Source organism: Rhinoraja longicauda, chromosome 3 (genome assembly GCF_053455715.1).
Source record: "Rhinoraja longicauda isolate Sanriku21f chromosome 3, sRhiLon1.1, whole genome shotgun sequence".
In the NCBI taxonomy this organism is placed as follows: Eukaryota; Metazoa; Chordata; class Chondrichthyes; order Rajiformes; family Arhynchobatidae; genus Rhinoraja; species Rhinoraja longicauda.
Genome location: NC_135955.1, coordinates 89,704,995 through 89,719,184, shown reverse-complemented (window position 1 = coordinate 89,719,184; position 14,190 = coordinate 89,704,995). Strand labels below are relative to the sequence as shown.

Below are 14,190 nucleotides of genomic sequence, written 5' to 3'. Positions count from 1 at the left end.
GATTCCCCATCCTCTGGCTTCCCGCTCTTCTTTGCTATGATATACTTCTCTTTTATTTTTATGCTGTCCTTGACTGCCCTTGTCAGCCACGGGTGCCTCTTACTCCCCTTAGAATCTTTCCTCCTCTTTGGGATAAATTGATCCTGCAACTTCTGCATTGTTCCCAGGAATACCTGCCATTGCTGTTCCACCGTCTTCCCTGCTAGGGCCTCCTTCCAGTCAAATCTGGCCAGCTCCTGCCCCATGCCTCTGTAATCCCCTTTGCTATACTGTAATACAGACACTTCCGATTTTCCCTTCTCCCTCTCAATTTGTAGAGTAAAACTTATCATATTGTGATCACTACATCCTAATGGCTCTTTTCCTCGAGTCCCCTTATCAGATCAGGCTCATTGCACAACACTAAATCCAGAATTGTCTTCTCCCTGGTAGGCTCCAGTACAAGTTGTTCTAAGAATCCATCTCGGAGGCACTCCACAAACTCTCTTTCTTGGGTTTAACCTGATTTTCCCAGTCTACCTGCATGTTGAAATCTCCCATAACCACCGTAGCATTACATTTGCAACTTGCCAATTTAGCTCTTGATTCAACTTGCACCCTATGTCGAGGCTACTGTTTGGGGGCCTATAGATAACTCCCATTAGGGTCTTTTTACCCTGACAATTCCTCATTTCTATCCATACTGATTCTACATCTCCTGATTCAATGTCACCCCTTGCAAGGGAGTGAATATCGTTCCTTACCAACAGAGCGACCCCACCCCCTCTGCCCACTTGTCTGTTTTTTCTATACGTTGTGTACCCCTGAATATTCAGTTCCGAGCCCTGGTCCTCTTGTAGCAATGTCTCTGTGATTCCCACATCATCATACTTGGGCGGCACGGTAGCGCAGCGGTAGAGTTGCTGCTTTACAGCGAATGCAGCGCCGGCGACTCAGGTTCGATCCTGACTACGGGTGCTGCACTGTAAGGAGTTTGTACGTTCTCCCCGTGACCTGCGTGGGTTTACTCCGAGATCTTCGGTTTCCTCCCACACTCCAAAGACGTACAGGTATGTAGGTTAATTGGCTGGGTAAATGTAAAAATTGTCCCTAGTGGGTGTAGGATAGTGTTAATGTACGGGGATCACTGGGCAGCACGGACTTGGAGGGCCGAAAAGGCCTGTTTCCGGCTGTATGTATATGATATATGATATGATACTTGCCAATGTCTAACTGAGCCTCAAGCTCATCCACTTTATATTTCATACTTCGCGCATTTAAATACAATACTTTAACTTCGGTATTCACCTCCCCTCTCACACCGGTCATAATTGGCCCTGACCTTACTCTCTTATCCCATCTAGAACTTCCCTTCCCATTTATTCGAGAGTCCTTTGCAATTTCTCCTGTATTCGCTTCCCCTTTAACTCCATCTCCATATTCCCAGTTTGTCACCCCTCCCCCCCCCACTACTTAGTTTAAACCCACACTTGTAGCACCAGCAAACCTGCCTGCCAGAATGTTGGTCCCCCTGCTGTTAAGGTGCAACCCGTCCCTTTTGTACAGGCCACCCCTACCCCAGAAGAGATCCCAGTGGTCTAGAAATCTAAATCGCTGCTCCCTGAACCAGTCCCTCAGCCATACATTCATATCCCCGATCTCTCTATTCCTGCCCTCACCAGCACGAGGTACAGGCAGAGACAACCACCTTCGACGTCCTACTTCTCAGTCTTCTTCCTAACTCTCTAAATTCACGTTGCAGTATCTCCTTCCTCTTCCTCTCGACGTCGTTCGTGCCCACGTGCACAACTACTTCCTGTTGATTGCCTTCCCTCGCTAGAATGTTCTGAAGCCGGTCCATGATGTCTTGAACCCTGGCACCAGGGAGACAACAGACCATCCTCAAGTCCCGCCTTCCGCCACAGAATCTACTGTCCGTATCTCGGACAATGGAGTCACCCACTACTATGGCTCTTCCTGACTTCGGTCTCCCCGGTCGAGTCTCCTTTCCTGGATTAGAGCCACCAACCTGTCCGCCGCTCGGAGTGGAAGCCGTCTTCTGCCCCGACAGCTCCCAATAGGGTGTACCTGTTTGCAATAGGCACAGCCACCGGGGTCTCCTGGAGTCCACGCTCACTCCCCCTTGAAACGGTCTCCCACCTTCGCTCAACCTGGACCCTTGGCGTGACAGCCTCACAGTAGGTCCTGTCCAGGAAACTTTTGCATTCCTGGATGGCCCTGAGGTCATCCAGCTGCTTTTCCAACTCCACCACACTACCATTCAGGAGCCGCACCTGGACACAGTTCTTGCAGGTGTAGCTCCCAGAAGCTCGAGCGGTGTCCCTCCCTTCCCACATCCTGCAGGAAACACCTTGCACCAACTAATTGGCCATTACTTTATTGTCTAAAAACAAATCAGGCTCAAAAACAAGTGTAACCTCCTCGCCAAAGACTCGCCGCCAAAGATCCGCAGTTTTCTCACAGGGCACTAAGACTCACAGCCAAAGACCCGCACTTTTCTCACAGGGCACTAAGACTCGCACTTTTCTCACAGGGCACTAAGACTCACAGCCAAAGACCCGGACTTTTCTCACAGGGCACTAAAACTCACAGCCAAAGACCCGCACTTTTCTCACAGGGCACTAAGACTCACAGCCAAAGACTCGGACTTTTCTCACAGGGCACTAAGACTCGCACTTTTCTCACAGGGCAGTAAGACTCGCAGCCAGACTCGCACTTTTCTCACAGGGCACTTCCCTCGTCAGGACCGCACCCAGACAGGGCCACACCCCTTGTGCACGACCTGTTTATATCAGTCACTAAATTGCCTAATTGGCCAATTTACCAAACTTCTGATTTAATTGATCAGCCAATCCACGTACTCACTTCTATCCTGCCTTCCTGACGAGCTTGGACGTATGCGCTTGACTGATTGCCTGCTAGCGTCCTTTGGCGCTCTTTTTAAACTGACTTTTTACCTTCAATTAACACTTACTTGTTTTCAGCCAATGGTCGTCCTTGCTCCTGCTCTCCCGACCTTTACTGACTGACTGCTAGCGTCCCTTTGGCGCTCTTTTTAAACTGACTTTTTACCTTCAATTAACACTTACTTGCTTTCAGCCAACAGTCGTCCTTACTCCTGCTCTCCCGACCTTTTCTGACTGGGACTGAAATGGGAGTTTCGGTCTCTATTGGGCTCTGGAGTTTAAGACCTCCACCGCACTTTGAGTACTGTGTTTTCTCCAACTCCTTAATCTTCCTACTTACTCCCTTAAGTCTATGACACATTGTTGTTAACTCCTTGGCTGAGTCAGTTCTTCCTCTTCACCCAGTCTTGGTTACTCATCATTGTATGAATTTTGTTTCTAAAGAAAGCAAGCCCAGCCTAATCTCATAACTACATGATGCCAAACACGGGTGCCAAACTCACATTATAGGACACACTAACATGGTAACCATAGGAATTAAACAAAAACAGCATGGGCCTACAAAATGGAAGTCATGCTTAACAAATCTGGTGGAGTTTTAATGAGGATGTAACCAGCACTCTGTATCTTCTCCTTTCCAGTATCTATTGTACTGGAGTTTAACTTGGTTTTATGGCATTTCGGATCAGTTTGGATAGCATGCAATACAAAGGTTTTCATTGTGCCTTGGCACATGTGAGAATAATAAACCTAAACCTAGACCCATAATAGATAAGGGAGAACCAGTGGATGAGGTGGACTTTAGACTTCAGAGATACAGCGTGGAAACAGACCTGTTGGCCCACTGAGTCCGCACCAACCAGTGATCACCCCTGCACACCAGGGGCCATTCACAAAGTTACTGAAGCCGATTAACCTACAAACCTGTATGTCTTTGGAGTGTGGGAGGAAACCAGGACACCCGGAGAAAACCCACACAATCATAAGGGGTAACGTACAAACTCTGTACAGACAGCACCCCATAGTTAGGATTGAACCCGGGTCTCTGGCGCTGTAAGGCAGCAACTCTACCGCTACGCCACTGTGCCGCCTCATTTTTAAATTGAGAACCCACCTTTAGACTAGTATAACCTACACATTAGTATAACCTACTACCCCTTTAGACTATATGGAGACTATCTGAAGGCTTTTGATGCGAGGTTAGAGTGAATTAAAGCCCTTGGGATCAGTGGGTAAAACACTGGCTTAGATGGAAAATTGGTTATCACAGGAAGCAGGGAGAAGGAATAAAGGGTTATGTTTTCGGTTGAACAGGCTGGGTGTCACTAGTATCAATGTTTGGGGCCCAATAATTCACAATATTTATCAATTAGTTAAATGTTTGCAGATACAATAGTGGTGCACGAGAGGCTTTTAGAAAGGCACAGGGAAGTGCAGGGAATAGAGGGATATGGCTAGGTCTCGACCAGAAACTACACCCATTCCTTCTCTCCAGAGTTGCTTCTCTGTCCCGCTGAGTTACTCCAGCATTTTGTGTCTACATAGAGGGATATGGATCATGTACAGGCAGAAGAGATCAATTTAACTTGGCATCCCGTTCGGCACAAATATTGTGGGCCGAAGATAGACACAAAAAGCTGGAGTAACTCAGCGGGTCAGGCAGCATCTCTGGAGAGAAGGATTAGGTGACATTTCGGGCTGGAACCATTCTTTGTTCTGAATGTATTTATCCTTCGACAAGGTCCCACATAGGAGATTGGGGTACAAACTTAAAGCACACGGTATTGGGGGTTCAGTGTTGAGGTGGATAGAGAATTGGTTGGCAGACAGGAAGCAAAGAGTAGGAATAAACGGGTCCTTTTCGGAATGGCAGGCAGTGACTAGTGGGGTACCGCAAGGCTCAGTGCTGGGACCCCAGTTATTTACAATATATATTAATGATTTGAACGAGGGAATTGAATGCAACATCTCTAAGTTTGCAGATGACACGAAGCTGGGTGGCAGTGTTAGCTGCGAGGAGGATGCAGAGTGACTTGGATAGATTAGGCGAGTGGGCAAATGCATGGCAGATGCAATATAATGTGGATAAATGTGAGGTTATCCACTTTGGCGGCAAGAACAGGAAAGCAGAGTAATACCTGAATGGTGACCGATTGGGAGAAGGGGAGATGCAACGTGACCTGGGTGTCATAGTGCACCAGTCATTGAAAGCAAGCATGCAGGTGCAGCAGGCAGTGAAGAAAGCGAATGGTATGTTGGCATTCATAGCAAGAGGATTTGAGTTTAGGAGCAGGGAGGTTCTGCTGCAGTTGTACAGGGCCTTGGTGAGACCGCACCTGGAGTATTGTGTACAGTTTTGGTCTCCTAATCTGAGGAAAGATATTCTAGCCTTAGAGGGAGTACAGAGAAGGTTCACCAGATTGATCCCTGGGATGGCAGGACTTTCATATGAAGAAAGACTGGATAGACTAGACTGGATACTCGCTGGAATTTAGAAGACTGAGGGGGGATCTTATTGAAACATATAAAATTCTTAAGGGGTTGGAGAGGCTAGATGCGGGAAGATTGTTCCCGATGTTGGGGAAGTCCAGAACCAGGGGTCACAGCTTAAGGATAAGGGGGAAGTCTTTTAGGACCGAGATGAGAAAACATTTCTTCACACAGAGAGTGGTGAGTCTGTGGAATTTTCTGCCACAGAAGGTAGTTGAGGCCAGTTCATTGGCTATATTTAAGAGGGAGTTAGATGTGGCCCTTGTGGCTAAAGGGATCAGGGGGTATGGAGAGAAGGCAGGTACAGGTTACTGAGCTGGATGATCAGCCATGATCATATTGAATGGCGGTGCAGGCTCGAAGGGCCAAATGGCCTACTCCTGCACCTATTTTCTATGTTTCTATTCTTCATTGTGAGCCAAAGGACCCATTCCTGTGCTGTACTGTTCCATGTTCTTTATGAAAGAGTGAACTAAATGAAACTTCTCTGAGTTTGTAGAAGATGCGATGTGAGTTGTGAGGAGGACCCAAAGAAGTTCCAGTGTCATTAATGCAATTGGCACAAAGGCATAGCTGATACATCTTAACGTGGAGAAGCATCAGGGATGAGACCAAAGAGATTACACATGCTGGAATCTTGAGTACAAATCTGCTGCAGGCACACTTGGTTCTCAAAACACAAAGATCTCTGTCTGGATGGTGATAGATTGGGAAAGAGAAAGGTGCAGAGGAACATTTGATGTCCTTGCACACGCATCGTTAAAAGCAAATACTCACACATAACATGTGTAGGAAGGAACTGCAGATGCTGGTTTATACCCAAGACAGACAGGAGGCTGGAGTACCTCAGCAGATCAAGCTGCATCTCTGAAGAACAGGAAGAGCTGACTTTCTGGGTCGAGAAAGGATGAGAGGAGATCTTATCGAAACGTATAAGATTATTAAGGGGTTGGACACGTTAGAGGCAGGAAACATGTTCCCAATGTTGGGGGAGTCCAGAACAAAGGGCCACAGTTTAAGAATAAGGGGTAGGCCATTTAGAACTGAGATGAGGAAAAACCTTTTCAGTCAGAGAGTTGTGAATCTGTGGAATTCTCTGCCTCAGAAGGCAGTGGAGGCCAATTCTCTGAATGCATTCAAGAGAGAGTTAGATAGAGCTCTTAAGGATAGCGGAGTCAGGGGGTATGGGGAGAAGGCAGGAACGGGGTACTGATTGAGAATGATCAGCCATGATCACATTGAATGGCGGTGCTGGCTCGAAGGGCCGAATGGCCTCCTCCTGCACCTATTGTCTATTGTCTATTGAGACCCTTCATCAGACTCACAGGTAGAAAGCGGTTATGAAAACAGATGGTACTTTGGCCTTCACTTCACAAGGATTTGAATGCAGCAGCAAGGATGCCTTGATGAAGCTGCACAATGGCACGGTGAGATCCAGTCTTGAGTTTTATGTGCAATTATTATATCTTCATCTGAGTAAGTGGTGCAATGAAAGTTTACTGCACTGATTCCTGTGATAACAGGGCAGATGCATGGAGAGAGAGTTGTAAGAGTAAAGGTAGATCATAGAGAGATACAGCAATGAACATTCACAAAATGCTGGAGTAACTCAGCAGGTCAGGCAGTATCTCGGGAGAGAAGGAATGCTCTCCCGAGATGCTGCCTGACCTGCTGAGTTACTCCAGCATTTTGTGAATAAATCGATTTGTACCAGCATCTGCAGTTATTTTCTTATACAGCAACGAACAGGCTCTTCGGCCCATCGTGTCTATGTCGACTATCAGGAAACCCATTTGCATTTGCAGTGGCTAGTGGGGTGCTGCAAGACTCAGTGCTGGGACCCCAGTTATTTACAATATATATATTAACGATTTAGATGAGGAAATTAAATGTAACATCTCCAATTTGGTGGATGACACAAAGCTGGGTGGCTGTGTGAGCTGTGAGGAGGATGCTATGAGGCTGCAGGGTGACTTGGATAGGTTGGGTGAGTGGGCAGATACCTGGCAGATGCAGTGTAATGGGGATAAATGTGAGGTTATCCACTTTGGTGGCAAGAACAGGAAGGCAGATTATTATCTGAATGGTGTCAGATTAGGAAAAGGGGAGGTGATTTAGCTCTTCGGGCTAAAGGAATCAAGGGATCTGGGGAAAAGCAGGAACGGGGTACTGATTTTAGATGATCAGCCATGATGTTATTGAATGGTGGTGCTGGCTCGAAGGGCCGATGGGCCTACTCCTGCACCTTTTTTTTTCTATGTTTCTATCCTACCCCAACTCATTGTATTCACCTCACTTTCCTGTTAATAGTGGCCAGTTAATTCCACATCTTTGGAATGTGAGAGGAAAGTGGAGCAACTCATACAGCCACTGGGAAAATGTGTGAATTCCACACAGGTAATCTTTACGGGGACCTATTTTCGCCCTAAACACCCTTTTGCTCATCAAGACCGATCAGACTGCAGTATTCTCCATCACTGAAAGCAATGGAAATGCAGCCACTAAACATTTCACGAGGCTAGATACTGTTTATATATATTTAATGCAAAAGTGAAGAAGGAATATGGGGAGAGGCAACAATAGTATATGGAAGCGAACCATCTATGACTCCATAGCCTGTGACCAACCATGATGATGTTACATGCTGGAGCCGACTGATGGGCCGAATGGCCTATTCCTGCTTCAGTTTTTAATGTTTCTACAGACATGTATTATCTGTTAGCCTTGGCAAGGAAGTACTGTCCTTGTTGCCAAGTTAGAAGAATGAACTCCTGAGTTTAACGTGGTCTGAAGTGTAGGTTTAAACCGAAGATAAACACAAAATGCTGGAGTAACTCAGCGGGACAGGCAGCATCTCCGGAGAGAAGGAATGGGTGACTTTTTGGGTCGAGACTAGGTCTGAAGAAAGGTCGTGACCCGAAACGTCACCCATTCCATCTCTCCAGAGATGCTGAGTTACTCCAGCATTTTGATAACACGATCTGGTTTGGGTACTCTTGTACTAAGTGTGCGGTGTACTGCTGGGTAGCAAACGACCCAAAGTATGCACATTGAGTTCACCAATTTCAAATAATATCCCCATACCCCCTCTCTTGCTCTTGTGTCTCCCCCTCCCACCCCAGTGGGCACACATTTCTCCCACCATCATCCACTCCCCCCACTCCCTTCTTCTTCCCCGTACACTCATCTCCCATCCCTGAGTCCCTCATTTCCCTTTTATCTCCTTCCCCCTTTCACTTCCTCTGGTCCCCTTCCATCTATATCCCTCCCTCTAGCTTTACATTTCACTCCTCTGCCTGCTTATCTGACACCCTTTGCCTCCTTTTCACCTCTAGCTTTTGTCACTTACTCCACCCATCTGCCAACCAAACTTCCCCTCGTCTGTATCCACCTATCACTTGTCAGAGTTTGTCACAACCCCACCTTTCTTTTTCAGCCTTCTCTCCCCTACTCCAATGCGCCTGAAGGGCCTGACCCGAAATGTCGTCTGTCCATTTCTCTCCACAGATGCTGCCTGGCCCTCTAAGTTCCTCCAGCATTTTGTGTTGTCAAGCTGCAAAGGGAACAGGGAAGATGTTGACAGGACTAGAGCGTCTGAAATATAGGGAGAGGTTGAGTAGGCTGGGTCTCTATTCCTTGGAGCGCAGGAGGAGCAGGGGTGATCTTGTAGAGGTGTATAAAATCATGAGAGGAATAGATCAGGTAGATGCACAGAGTCTCAGGTGCATCGAAGACTAGAGGACATAGGTTCAAAGTGAAGGGGAAAAGAATTAATAGGAATCTGAGGGGTAACTTTTTCACACAAAGGGTGGTGGGTGTATGGAACAAGCTGCCAGAGGAGGTAGTTGAGGCTGGGATTATCCCAATGTTTAAGAAACAGTTAGACAGGTACATGGATTGGACAGGTTTGGAGGGATATGGACCAAACGAAAGCAACTAGGGACTAGTGTAGCTGGGATATGTTGGCCGGTGTGGGTAAGTTGGGCCGAAGAGCCTGTTCCCACGCTGTATCACTGACTCTAATCAATTCTGCAGTATCTACTATATGTCCTTCCCCAGACCAAAGTAACAGACGGTAAAAAGTCACGTACAACCGATGAAAGACGAATATTCTTGTGCTCTATTTCTGCTCTACCTATTTTTAATAAACCCCAACATATATTTCCTACATGCTAGTTGTACCGACACAACTTTGTTTCACACACCAATATAACTAGATTGTTTTCTACAACATTTAAAGAGTATAATGCTTGTGCCTTATTCTTCCTACTAAAGTAAATAATCACACTTTTCTTATTCCTCCAACCACTTTTCCTATTCCTCCAACACAGCAACCGACAAGTGTAGCTGGGACATGTGGGCCGGAGTGAACAAGTAGGGCCGAAGGGCCTGTTTCCACGCTGCATCACTCCATGACTCCATGACACTGTTTCATTGTGGATAAGTGTGAGGTTATCCACTTTGGTGGTAAGAATAGGAAGGCAGAGTATTATCTGAATGGTGTCAAGTTAGGAACAGGGGACGTACAACGAGATCTGGGTGTCCTAGTGCATCAGTCACTGAAAGGAAGCATGCAGGTACAGCAGGCAGTGAAGAAAGCCAATGGAATGTTGGCCTTCATAACAAGAGGAGTTGAGTATAGGAGCAAAGAGGTCCTTCTGCAGTTGTACAGGGCCCTAGTGAGACCGCACCTGGAGTACTGTGTGCAGTTTTGGTCTCCAGATTTGAGGAAGGATATTCTTGCTATTGAGGGCGTGCAGCGTAGGTTTACTAGGTTAATTCCCGGAATGGCAGGACTATCATATGTTGAAAGACTGGAGCGACTAGGCTTGTATACACTGGAATTTAGAAGGATGAGAGGAGATCTTATCAAAACGTATAAGATTATAAAGGGGTTGGACACGTTAGAAGCAGGAAACATGTTCCCAACGTTGGGGAAGTCCTGAACAAGGGGCCACAGTTTAAGAATAAGGGGTAGGCCATTTAGAACTGAGATGAGGAAAAACTTTTTCAGTCAGAGTTGTGAATCTGTGGAATTCTCTGCCTCAGAAGGCAGTGGAGGCCAATTCTCTGAATGCATTCAAGAGAGAGCTAGATAGAGCTCTTAAGGATAGCGGAGTCAGGGGGTATGGGGAGAAGGCAGGAACGGGGTACTGATTGAGAATGATCAGCCATGATCACATTGAATGGTGGTGCTGGCTCGAAGGGCCGAATGTCCTCCTCCTGCATCTATTGTCTATTGTCATTTTGAATGTGCATGAATCCAATAACGTACTCTTACTTGCCTTCACTAACACTTAGCCCTCAACCAGCGTAGAATCAGATGTTACCAGGTTTTGTAGCATCATCAAACTGACTAAACAGAAGGGTCTCGACCCAAACCGTCACCTATACCTTCTCTCCAGAGATGCTGCCTGTCCCGCTGAGTTACTCCAGCTTTTTGTGTCTATCATCCGTGTAAACCAGCATCTGCAGTTCCTTCCTACCCAAACTACCAAGCATAGAGTTCTTTAAAACATCCGAGGATCGTTAAAGCTGCCATGCAGATGTAGAAACAAGGAACTGCAGATGTTGGTTAATTTTTTTTTTTAAAGTGCTGGAATAACCCGCTGAAGTCACTCCACCACTTTGTGTCTTGAAGGATCTCGACCCGAAACGTCACCCATTCCTTCTCTCCAGAGATGCTGCCTGTCCCGCTGAGTTACTCCAGCATTTTGTGTCTATCTTTGGTATAAGCCAGCATCTGCAGTTCCTTCCTACACACTTTGTGGGGGTTTTTTCCCCTTTGCTACACAGGTGCTTGCTTTATCTTGCCTTAGAGGGAGTACAGAGAAGGTTCACCAGATTGATCCCTGGGATGGCGGGACTTTCATATGAAGAAAGACTGGATAGACTGGGCTTGTACTCGCTGGAATTTAGAAGACTGAGGGGGGATCTTAGACAATAGACAATAGACAATAGGTGCAGGAGTAGGCCATTCAGCCCTTCGAGCCAGCACCGCCATTCAATGCGATCATGGCTGATCACTCTCAATCAGTACTCCGTTCCTGCCTTCTCCCCATACCCCCTCACTCCGCTATCCTTAAGAGCTCTATCCAGCTCTCTCTTGAAAGCATCCAACGAACTGGCCTCCACTGCCTTCTGAGGCAGAGAATTCCACACCTTCACCACTCTCTGACTGAAAAAGTTCTTCCTCATCTCCGTTCTAAATGGCCTACCCCTTATTCTTAATAGAAACATATAAAATTCTTAAGGGGTTGGAGAGGCTAGATGCGGGAAGATTGTTCCCGATGTTGGGGGAGTCCAGAACCAGGGGTCACAGCTTAAGGATAAGGGGGAAGTCTTTTAGGACCGAGATGAGAAAACATTTCTTCACACAGAGTGGTGAGTCTGTGGAATTCTCTGCCACAGAAGGTAGTTGAGGCCAGTTCATTGGCTATATTTAAGAGGGAGTTAGATGTGGCCCTTGTGGCTAAAGGGATCAGGGGGTATGGAGAGAAGGCAGGTACAGGATACTGAGTTGGATGATCAGCCATGATCATATTGAATGGCGGTGCAGGCTCGAAGGGCCGAATGGCCTACTCCTGCACCTATTTTCTATCGCTTTCTAATGGGCTCAGGTGTTGTGTATTTCTAGTTTACTGTGAAATTGTGTTAAATAAAACTGAACTGAAATACCACGGGCCATATCTTCCCATCCCCTCCCCTCTCTGCGTTCCGCAGAGACCGTTCCCTCCGCAACTCCCTGGTCCACTCGTCCCTTCCTACCCAAACCACCCTAACCCCGGGCACTTTCCCTTGCAACCGCACGAGATGCAACACCTGTCCCTTTACCTCCCCCCTCAACTCCATCAAAGGACCCAAACATTCTTTCCAGGTGAGACAGAGGTTCACCTGCACCTCCTCCAACCTCATCTATTGCATCCGCTGCTCTAGATGTCAACTTATCTATATCGGCGAAACCAAGCGCAGGCTCGGCGATCGCTTCGCTGAACACCTGCGCTCGGTCCGCATTAACGCAACTGATCTCCCGGTGGCCCAGCACTTTAACTCCCCCTCCCATTCCCAGTCTGACCTCTCTGTCATGGGCCTCCTCCAGTGCCATAGTGAGGTCCGCGGGAAATTGGAGGAGCAGCACCTCATATTTCGCCTGGGCAGTTTGCAGCCCGGTGGTATGAACATCGACTTCTCCAACTTCAGATAGCTCCTCTGTTCCCTCCCTTCCCCTCCTCCTTCCCAGATCTCCCTCTATCTTCCTGTCTCCACCTATATCCTTCCTTTGTCTTGCCCCCCCGACATCAGTCTGAAGAAGGGTCTCGACACGAAACGTCACCCATTCCTTCTCTCCCGCGATGCTGCCTGACCTGCTGAGTTACTCCAGCATTTTGTGATTTGTACCAGCATCTGCAGTTATTTTCTTATACTTTGCGACTAGTTGATGTCAATGAACAGCTGAAGATCCGAATGCGCCGCCACACTCTTCCCCCCCCCCCCCCCCCCCACTCTATCTCCAGGGGGCATCGACCTGATCTACTCACGTTTGTCCAAGTCGGACTTCTCCTCGCTCGAGGTGAAGTTGAGGATTTTGTCGGCCACTTCTTTCATGTTTCCAGCTCCAGATCCTCGAAAGCAAACCTCCTGATCGCTTGATTCAAAAAGTTAAGATAGAGTTGTCTTTCCCAATGAGTTGGGTCTCGTCTTAATCCATCAGAGGGGGAACGTTCTGCTCGGTCGTATAGCAAAGCAGCAGCCTCGCAAACAAACGCCGGCAGCGTTGGAACCTGTTTTCCCGGGTGATTGGGTTTTTTTTTTGGTTCAGGAAACACCAGCGGAGCGCCAGCGGGCGCGGCTGCAGACAGACGTCAGTCAGGTCGACCTTTTTTTGCCCGTCAAAAAATATCTCTAGTTTCATCTCACCTTGGCTTTGCATAAGAACGAACCCACAGCCGCATTTTCCAGGGTATTTTGGAAACTGGGCGTTGATGGACTTCCTTAATAGATGGAAGAGAGGTCTTCAATTTTCCATCGCTGCATTTCAATAGACAATAGGTGCAGGAGTAGGCCATTCGGCCCTTCGAGCCAGCACCGCCATTACTATGTGATCCAATGTGGATGAAATCATGAGAGGGATCGATCGGGTAGATAGATGCACAGAGTCTCTTGCCCAGAGTAGAGGAATCAAGGACCAGAGGCCATAGATTTTTGGTCTTATTGTTGAACTGCGGGTGATTTTTCATTTCACTGCACATTTATGCGTATGTGACAAATAAATGACTATTGACTATATTGACTATTGACTAAGGTGGAAAAGATTTAATAGGAATCCGAGGGGTAACTTTTTCACACAAAGGGTGGTGGGTGTATGGAATAATCTGCCGGAGCAGGTAGTTAGTCAATAGGTGCAGGAATAGGCCATTCGAGACAGCACCACCATTCAATGTGATCATGGCTGATCATTCTCAATCAGTACTCCGTTCCTGCCTTCTCCCCATACCCCCTGACTCCGCTATCCTTAAGAGCTCTATCTAGCTCTCTCTTGAATGCCTTCTACCAGTGTCTCGTAGAAACAAATATTACATTCGACCAAATGTGCTGGCGTTAGAAGGGTTTACCAGAATGATGATTTGGGTTAAGGTATTGACGACTCCGGGTCCATACTCACAGAAACAAAGCTAATAGGTGCAGGAATAGGCCAATCGGCCCTTCGAGCCAGCACCGCCATTCAATGTGATCATGGCTGATCATCTAAAATCAGTAAACCATTCCTGCTTTTTCCCCATATCCCTTGATTCCT

The 14,190-nt window shown here is 47.2% G+C and overlaps 1 protein-coding gene across 1 annotated transcript in view; it reads right to left on the bottom strand.

The window, feature by feature from the left end:
- Nucleotides 1-13,001, bottom strand: part of LOC144592269 (ankyrin repeat and death domain-containing protein 1A-like) — a 79,825-nt gene extending 66,824 nt beyond the window's left edge. The window contains exon 1 of the mRNA XM_078396797.1: nucleotides 12,935-13,001. Coding sequence (XP_078252923.1) covers nucleotides 12,935-13,001 — 67 coding nt within the window. The remainder of the gene's footprint in view (nucleotides 1-12,934) is intronic.
- Between the last annotated feature and the right edge of the window lie 1,189 nt (nucleotides 13,002-14,190).